We start from the raw sequence: 9,249 nt of genomic DNA, 5'->3' as shown, positions 1-9,249 counted from the left end.
AGGTCAACAGGTCATGTATAACAGCTTAAATTCCCGCAATCATTTTTGTCACTTTTTGGCAGGCGATCAGAATTTCACGAAGCTTTGCCCATATTTTTATGCTGCGTTACCTCGGAGAAGGTCAGCGCTCAAGTTACCCGGAAACAGTACGACCTTCAAAATAAAATGAAAACCAACTCATCCACAATATACGCTAAAAACAAAATGTTTTTTAAATGTGTGTGTGTGTGTGTGTGTGTGTGTGTGTGTGTGTGTGTGTGTGTGTGTGTGTGTGTGTGTGTGTGTGTGTGTGAGTGTGAGAGAGAGAGAGAGCAAGGGATCTAAATGCTTTGATATCGCATTTTTTTGATGTATAATACTGATGTGACAGACAGTTGGTTTGTTTGTTTAATTTATCTTTTATTATCACGTCTAATAAAAAAAATTATAAGCCATTAGAAACACTTTTTCTTTAATTGTATGACCAAATAAATGCAATTTCAGTTTAATGCACACTGAACAGCAAATTATTTGTAACAAATAGAAATGTTCGACTTTTATTTTGAAAATGTATTATCGGAAGTTTTGGAGCAAAGGGCATGCGCACTGGGTTTTCCTGCTTTGAGCTTTACGTTTGATCAGAGAAGCGCATACGTGAGTAGCACGAGCCTGTGCTGAATTTTAAAGTTAACTTCGTTTTAACTCAGGCGAACATGAAGCCGCGTCCTCGCGTTACTCGGACAAAATGGTCTGACAGACTGCACGCTGAGCCAGAACGCTCCGGTAAATGCAGGTGGCATCGAGACGAAAAGAAGAAACTTGTTGTTGCCCTTAAAAGACTGAATAGCAGGACCGCCGGAGGAAAAGCAGACATTGACTGTGCCTTCCTGAGAAAATACCTGCCCACTCGGTCCCTTTCAGAGGTACGGCCCACTTACAGAAACGAAGCTTTTCGTGGGTACTTAAGTCAAAACAATACTTCGAGTCTGTCGTATATATGCTTTTTAATTTATATAAACAGAAAGTAAGGAAATATGTGTTTGAGTGGTTATTTGTTTGTTTTAACAGTCCTCCTTGTTAATAAGTCTTGGCTCTGTATATTTCCCCTTAAATTGTGCCTCATTGTAAGGAGCGTGTATTTGTGCCCAGGAAAAACTTCAGATCGTTGCCAATGCCAACAGCTCAAATTTAGTGTCATTTATTGGATTGAATGATTAAAGTCTGAAGAAACTGGAAATAAGTCCCAGTAATGATAAACTTTGGATTTCCAGTGAGAAAGATGACATCCCACACCATCACACACTTCCTTCACCAAAAGCTAAAAGCTGCCACCCTATTGGTGCAGCAAGCAGCATAGCGTCCTCCGTGTATCCAGACTGCCATAGATAGAATCTGCACTCATCACCAAAGATGATATTCCTCCACATCTTCAGGTTCCAGTGCACATGTTGTCAATACCAGTGCAAACAGTAAACGGCAGCCATGGCAGCCCTATGAGGCCAGAGATTGGCCGTGTGCCGTCTATGTCAGATTATCTGGAGTGCCATATAATCCTGCAAATCTGTAGAAGACCGCCTATGGTTTCTAAGTGCTGACATCTCCCATTATGTCGAACTTGGTCTTCAATTTGGAGATTTAGGACCAACAACACCAGCTTAAGGTTGCCCTACGGTGTGGATCAGTCAGCTTGTCAGAATAAGTTGTTTGTCATTGGTAGAGAAAATTTGGCAAGTTTTCCATCGATGTAACCATGCTGCAAGTGCATTTTCCTTAGAAACCTGACAGCATTTAAGGGGATTAAAGAGCATGAGATTTATTGCCAAATATTGTTACAACAAAAAATAATCTAACTCAAGATATCTTACTTTTTGTACTGAGTTTATATTTTTTAATTTTTGTTTATACTGTGTGTGCTGACTGTGCATAAAGACACGGACTGTCCTTTCCCTCCTTCAGATCCAGTCTGTGGTTGAACTTCTGAAGAACAAAGTGCTCTTAAATGCCAGGATGAAGCTGAAAAAGCAAAGGAGGGAGGAGAGGAATGTTAGAAAACCCATTGAAGAGTGGACATACATGGCTTCTTCTTTAGTGGGAACCCTTGAGGAAACTATTTCCACTGCTTTCTCTCAGGTAGGCATTTTAAAATTTAGTTTAACTTTATTTTTGTGGTAATTTAAGTAAACAACAAATCCTTCACACAACAGCAGGCAGGTCCATCAGTCATACTTCAGGATCGATCTGTTATCAATAGGGAGAGGAAACGAGACCCAGTATTTTAATTCATTGGGATTGTTATGCTGCTTGCCTATTGATTCCACTTATTGGTTCTACTTGCACCTGTGTACATTCAGCTGATTTCAATTTGTGTGGCTGTGGAGAAAAGCGTGGATATGGACTGAACTTTTATTTTTATTGAAGAAAAGGACAAGAGCATGATGATAAAGTGCAAACTACATCCAGGACAGACAAAAAACTGTATTATACTGCTAACAGAACTTCAGCTCTCTGTAAACACCTGTACAGACAGGATGCTAATGCTAAGGCTAAGTTACTCAGACCCCAGCCCAGCAGCCAGAACTGAACTTCAACAGGTAACAAGTCGAGCTGCAGCCTTCTTTCCTACCTGTTCATGTTTCTCAAGTTGAATTGCTGTGGTAATCGGTAAAACGTCTCCTTGTGCTGATTGTCATCTTTGCTTTGTGCTGTCTCCAACAAAGAGGGGGAAAAAGTGGTGGAGCCTGTTATTTTTACCCAAAGACCCACTGATGATCTCTTAATTGAAAAAGACATAAACAAACAGGCAAAACAAAGTTTTTCAAAGTATATTGTTTAACATATTTGTATCAGATCATTTTTTATAGCTGACAATAAGTTGTACTCGTTCCGTTGGACTCCACCACCAATTCTGTTCAAAATTTTTATGGACAGAATTTAAATTGGGTGGTCTCTGCTCTTTGCAGATCATGTTGTTCTGTTGGCTCCATCAGGTGGTGGCCTCCAGCTCGCACTGCAGCGGTTCACAGCCAAGTGTGAAGTCTGAGGCCGTGGTTCTTAGCCGGAAAAGGATGGAGTCAACGACGAGTTACTGTCCCAAGCGGGGACTCCGCGTCCACACTATCGTTTTCAGTCGTTTTCACAGAGTTGTGCGTCCACATTGAAATGGCCGAAAACACTTACGTTCCAGTCCTGCGCAAAAGCGAGTGAGAATTAAAGAATTTGAAGAAAAGCTATCTGGAGCATGTACAAACTGATATTAATCTTTGATTAATCTTTAATTAAGAGAGCAATCAAAACAACTGCTGTATAATGCTCTCCGCTATCTTTGTTTAATTGGTCACAGGACTGCATCACATGACTAAAATGCGTCATCGTTTTAGAAAGTCTGCGTTTTAGAGTGTCCACACTGCGACGGGGCAGCTCCGTTTTGAAATGTATGTGTTTGTCCTTGAGGAAAACGCTGTCTCAGTGTGGACGGGAGGCCAAAACAGAGAGAAAACAATGCGTTTTCAAACAAAAGCGCATTAGTGTGGACGTAGTCTAAGTATCTCGGGGTCTTGTTGAGTGATGAGAGAGGGGGGTGCAGGAGATCCACAGACAGCGGTGATGCAGACGCTGTACCTAAAATTGTGGTAAAAAAAGAGCTGAGTGTTCTGGCCATCCTAGGAGGCCTCGCCTCTGTCAGTGCGCCCCAGGGTGGCTGTGGCTACAACGTAGCTTGTGAGTGTGTGAATGTGTGTGTGAATGGGTGGATGACTGGATGTGTAAAGCGCTTTGGGGTCCTTAGGGACTAGTAAAGCGCTATATAAATACAGGCCATTTACCATTTTGAGCTTGGCTGATATAAAAATGAATATAGCTTTTTCAAAAAAGATAAGTCAGTAATGTGCACCTACCGCTCATCTTAATTTGCAGGGAATAATTCTCTGCTGCATGTAAATTAATCTAAAGTTTTCTGTTCTTTGCTTTTAAAATTCCTGCTGATCGTTACATTTGTGTAGTTAAAAACACGGTTGAATCAATGTTGTTCTCCCACATTCTGCTTCTCTCTGTGTTTTCAGATGCTGATAGTGTCATCTACAGAGCCTTGCACTTTGAGAAATGGTGACCCTCCCCAGGTGCACAGACCACCCACAGATGGTCGTACCATCCCTTTGAGGCCAATGCCGGTGCCAGTGCAAGGTACAAACCTGTAGCTCCTCCAACCACCTCTCAGCATCATGTATTCAGGATAATGGGGCAACGTGGCAGCTGCCAGAAACGAGAGCCTGCTCCTATTTATTTTTAATGGTAGCCACCCTTGTATTGAGACCATTTCTGATAAAAGTTTGGTAAGCAGTAAATGGATCAGTTGTCTCTCCCAGGTCCTGTGTCAGGTCTTTGTTGGATTTCTTGTTTTTGACTTTCAGATACTGTCCATCTGCTGAAGATAGTTTTTCAGACCTGCTACATGTTCAGTTTACTGAGTGTTTTCTAAGCGCACACTGCACAGTATGCTGATATACGCCAGCTTTTTGGCTAATGGCTCTTTCTGAATCACATTGTTGGTGCAAAAATATATATTTTTTGTACTGTCAAATTGTGTTATCTTTCTCAGTTTCTCAGTTAACATTTTTTTATGTGACAGGCTGCTAGTAATGAGGGGCCTATAATTTGAAACTGGTTCTTTCATGGTTTCATGGTAAATCAGCCATAAAGGGCTGGTCTTGTATTTTTATCACACTGGATGGAATGAGGGCGGGCAATGCCAAAGTGATGTAGGAGTTTCAAATTGATACCACAGCAGTTTTGTCTTGGAGGTCTACAGACAGCTCCTGCACCATAAACTATGAGCTGGCCTTTCTTGTCCAATCAGTTAAATTTACCAAGGCTTGACTCTAATTAGGTTGTAGACAGGAACAGGAAATGCAGTGCACCCGAGGTCAGTTTCGAGTGTCACGGTAAAGGCTGTGAATACTTATGTGCATGTTGTATTTTTGGTTTTTAACTCTAATAAATTTGGAATAAAAGCAAATATATTGAAATTCTCAAGCAAACTTTGTCATTATGGAGTGTTGTTTGTAGAATTTTGGTGAAAAATGAATTTAATCCATTTAAGAATAAAGCTGGAATAACACCTTCCCATATTGTGAAATGTAATATCCGTTTTGCTCCTGAACATGGTAATGGGAAAAAATATGTTCTTGTTTTTTTAAAACAACAACAAACACCTGCCTGCTTTCTATGGCTTTTACTGTATATTAAGACAGTCTCATAGAGCTGTCTTGCCACTTGCATATGGATTGTGAGACGAGATATTCGGTCACAACCGTGAAAGTGGTCACCAGCCTGTTTGTTGTCCTTTTGTGTCTTTGGGTCTTTTCACACCTGTGGTGTTTAGTCTGTTTACATCAAAAACGAGTTATTTCCACCATCAAGGTACTAAAAATGTGCAGGTAGATATACCATAGGTATCAATATATGGGTCAGCAACTAACTGTGATTTCTATGTAAACTGTCCATGTTCTCCAGTAGTCCAGCACACAGCAACATCTCCCTGTATTTACTTTTGTTACTCCTGCCACAGACACATCTGACCAGTAAGCAGAGTGAACATTCTCACATGGTTTGTAGGGATGAATTTTGGTTTGCCGGAGTTCAGTTAGACTCTTCTCTGTGTTAAAAGAAACCAAATCATAGGGAAAAACTGTAAGTTTACAAACACATCCACAGATGCAGACCAGAGTAACCAAACTGTAGGTGTGTCCTTTCTGATCCTCAGGGTAACACCTTATTACATGTGTTGATAGTTGCTGCCATATTATTGTGAAAAAATATATTGCAACTAAAAATTTAAAATGTCCCTCTCTAGGTACGCGTTGGTACACAAAGGCAGTCCAGTCACCCAAGACTCCAGCACCAACCGCAAGGCCATCCAAAACACCGCCAGCACCATCTCAAGTATGTAGCATGCCAAACAGCACAATCTGTCTACCACAGCAACAGGCTCCGCCCACAGTTGAAACTTTTGACAAGCCACGTGTATATCTACAGACTGCATCTCTGACAGCGACGCCAGAGAAAGGACCGCTTCAACCCACTTCTAGGTCTTCAACATCTCCAAGTCTTGGCAGGTCATTAAACAAGACCACCCAACAGCCCACCGAGCCACAGCCCACCACCATCACCTCCACCTCTGAGTCTTTGTCTTCCAGCCTTAATGTGCCCGTCTCTTGCTCTGCCACTACCCTTACTTCAGTCCCCCGGTCTGTATTATCCACTGTTGCCTCTTCAGCCGTTTCCAGCTGCTCCACACCCACTACTCTCCCACAGTCCGTCTCCGCCACAGCGTTTCATGCCAAGTTTGGTCGGACCAGCAAATATGCCACAAAAGACAGTCCCAGGACGTTTGGTGTCAAGTGTGTAGTGGACTTTGAGAGGATCTATGGCTTCTTAAGTACAGTTCATAAACCGAATCAGGATTGTCAACTCACTCCCATGGGTAAGCATTGCTGAATATTATGGCAGAATCTTTTTGCGACAAACACATTGAACATGCTGAATTTCACATGTAAACATTTCCAAAAATATCCTGTGAATGTGACAACTTGAAGTCATCTGGGATTTTTAAATGTAGACCGTAGGTGTGTCTACCAGGAGGCTGAGGGGTTGCACTGGTGCCCGTCAGTATTTTGTTTTTGAGTAAATGTAATATTCATGTGAGGTTAATAAAAAAAGGTTCGTTTCTGTCTTCAGAACAACAGGATGTCTTCACGAGAAACAAATCAAAAGTTATTCGTGTTGGTAAAGCTGTACTCAAGATATGCTTATTAAATGTTTGAACACTTCAAAAAATCTAAACACAAAAGCAGAAAATGATATGCAGATCTTTTAAAGCATCTATTCAGTTCATAATAGTACAAAACAAGTTCTCAAATGTTGAAACTAAGAGTTTTTTTATTGTATTTTTTTAAATAGAAGCTCATTTTACGTTTTATGCCGGCAGCACCTGTCGGTGAAGCTGAAACAGGGAGATGTTTCTCTCTGTGCTCCATCAACTCAGGGACCAACAAAGAGACTGAAAGAGTTTGACTTTTTTTTTAATTAAAAATTGAAGAAACACAATCTAAAACCAGGACACACCTACTCTGTGAACTCCTTTTACACTATTATAAAACAGTCTTGGTGCTGTCTTTGACCAAAGCTTTGCTAAAAATGAAAAACTGAAACGTGGATTGTGTTCTTGCTCCTCTGGCTACTTAAAATATTGGATCGATCCTGAAAGTCTGTTTAAAGTTTTCACTTGATGAATTTACATTTGCTAATAATATATTTTGTCATCCAGAGAGTGCCATAGTGTTGGACCTTTTAATGTCTCTCCCAGAGGAGCGTCCCCTGCTAGACTGCAACAAACTGCACAAACATATGATCCAGGTGAGACCTGCTGCTTACACACAGCCATCGTCTTCATGTGATCAGGCTTTGAAAGCCCTGAAATTGTTTTTTCATTTGAGGATAAAATGTATTTGATTGAAATAAACTTCATTCTTGGCTTTCACTGGAGGCCGAGGATAGTTTGTGATCTGTGCTGGTTAGTTTTTGTCAGCCGCCTGGCTTCTTACGTATCTGGCAGGACCTAAAAATAGGAACTTTTTTTCTCCAGTGTTTTGATGGGACCCTCTATGTTTCAGATGTACCAGTGTCTGTCTGCCCCCGCTGACTCTAACATGACAAGAAGAAGGCTTCAAGAACTTGACAATGAACTTTTTACTCAAGACCATCAGAATCCTACAGGAACTACCGACAGCACTAACGTCACAGACGGTGAAGGGAAGAAGTCACTGACACACAAAGCCGACAGCCAATCAACACAGAGCTCTACCACATTTAGCAAATTAGATTATTCAAATGTGACGCCCCCTCAGCTGAACCCTTTTATTGTGCCGCTGACACTGTTAAAGCGTAGACAGGAATCCATAATTATTTAGACATTATTGTTGTTGTAGTGATTTTAAACCCATTTCTGAGCTTTCAGCTCATCACAGAATGTAAGTGTCAAAAGCTCCTGCTACTTAATTTTCTTTATTTGTTTTTTGAATTACATGGGTCCTTATTTCAAACTGTCGAACTGTATCATTCAGGCAAAGCTGTTCTTTCAGCTCATTATGTTAATACAGTTAAACCAATGCATTTGGGACATTGAGCTTTTTGTTTGTTTGTTTGTTTGTTTCCTGCAGATAACTGTTTGACTTTTTAGACTTTTCAGATCTTTCATCTATGAGAATGGCTGAATGTAATAAAACTATATTAAGTATTCCCTCGCCTACCCAAATCCTGTTCCGATCACTTCCACGGCCACAGCTGTATAAAATCGAGCACCAGCCCTGCAGACTGGTTCTAAGTACATTTGTGAAAGAATGGGTCGCTGTCATGAGCTCAATACATTCCAGCGTGGTACCGTTACAGGATGCCCCGCCTGTGCAATGCTGAATATTCCAGTCTGCCAGTAGTATAACAAAGTGAAAACCACTGGGAATGAAAGCCTTCAAACTAGCTTGAGAGCAGCACGTAGACCGCTTCATTGAACAGGTTTCTGTGGCTGATCAGCTGCATCCGAGCCTTACATGAAAGGTTTTGGATGCAGTGGTGTAAAGCACTGGACTCCAGAGGACACGTGTTCTCTGGAGTGATGAATCACACTTCTATGTCTGGCAGTTTGGGTAGAGGAGTCTGGATTTGGGGGTTGGAGAACAGCAGACCTGACTGAATTATGCCTGTCTATTCAGCAGCTGCTGGGACCTGGAGGAGGAAGAGCAATAGATATGCAGCTCATTCATTGGTAACTGTTACCAATGAATGAGCTGCCAACAGTTCTGTTCAGCACTGTCCACAGAAAGCATTGTAAATAAAATATCAGCATATTTTGATAAATACAAAAAAGTACAGGAAGTTGGAAACATGTAATTTTATTGAGTAGACCTGGGTTTGAATGGTAGTGTCACAAATGTGAAAAATACATGATGTAAAAAAAATGACAAATGAAATTAATACAATGGATATTCTGTCCTCACAATTGCTTGTCTGAGAAATTTTAGACAGTTAAAAAAGTTCAATAAACCTGTATTCTTGAAAATGCGTCGGTTACTGTAAAACATAACAATAAAGTGCATGACTATGATGTAGCCACAATGGCATATGAAGCACCACTCACGATATAACAGTTCTGTTTGCAAAATCATCACCAAGTGATGATTTCACTTTTTTCACTTTGTTACAAGCCCATTATCATCAATG

At 40.9% G+C, this 9,249-nt stretch overlaps 1 protein-coding gene across 2 annotated transcripts; it reads left to right on the top strand.

Annotated features, from left to right (window-relative positions):
• Window positions 1-601: 601 nt before the first annotated feature.
• On the top strand, window positions 602-9,032 carry snapc2 (small nuclear RNA activating complex, polypeptide 2). Of its 2 annotated transcripts, XM_063466054.1 has the most exons (7): window positions 602-902; window positions 1,936-2,109; window positions 4,038-4,158; window positions 5,828-5,916; window positions 6,010-6,457; window positions 7,301-7,389; window positions 7,647-9,032. In XM_063466054.1, the coding sequence occupies exons 1-7, from the start codon at window positions 693-695 to the stop codon at window positions 7,941-7,943; spliced, it is 1,428 nt and encodes a 475-aa protein (XP_063322124.1). In that variant the 5' UTR covers window positions 602-692; the 3' UTR covers window positions 7,944-9,032. The 2 variants fall into 2 exon arrangements, with proteins under 2 accessions (XP_063322124.1, XP_063322115.1); XM_063466045.1 differs by having other exon boundaries at window positions 5,828-6,457.
• Window positions 9,033-9,249: the final 217 nt, after the last annotated feature.

This window comes from Pelmatolapia mariae, linkage group LG3_W (genome assembly GCF_036321145.2).
Source record: "Pelmatolapia mariae isolate MD_Pm_ZW linkage group LG3_W, Pm_UMD_F_2, whole genome shotgun sequence".
Taxonomy (NCBI): domain Eukaryota; kingdom Metazoa; phylum Chordata; class Actinopteri; order Cichliformes; family Cichlidae; genus Pelmatolapia; species Pelmatolapia mariae.
Note: the sequence above shows the minus strand (reverse complement) of the source record. Positions and strands in the feature narration are given on the sequence as shown.

Excerpts from the sequence above, each read along its gene's own strand:
- snapc2 (XM_063466045.1), top strand. The coding sequence starts at position 693 with ATGAAGCCGCGTCCTCGCGTTACTCGGACAAAATGGTCTGACAGACTG. Across the intron at positions 903-1,935 it reads CCACTCGGTCCCTTTCAGAG|ATCCAGTCTGTGGTTGAACT; the intron begins GTACGGCCCACT and ends TCCCTCCTTCAG. Across the intron at positions 2,110-4,037 it reads TTTCCACTGCTTTCTCTCAG|ATGCTGATAGTGTCATCTAC; the intron begins GTAGGCATTTTA and ends CTGTGTTTTCAG.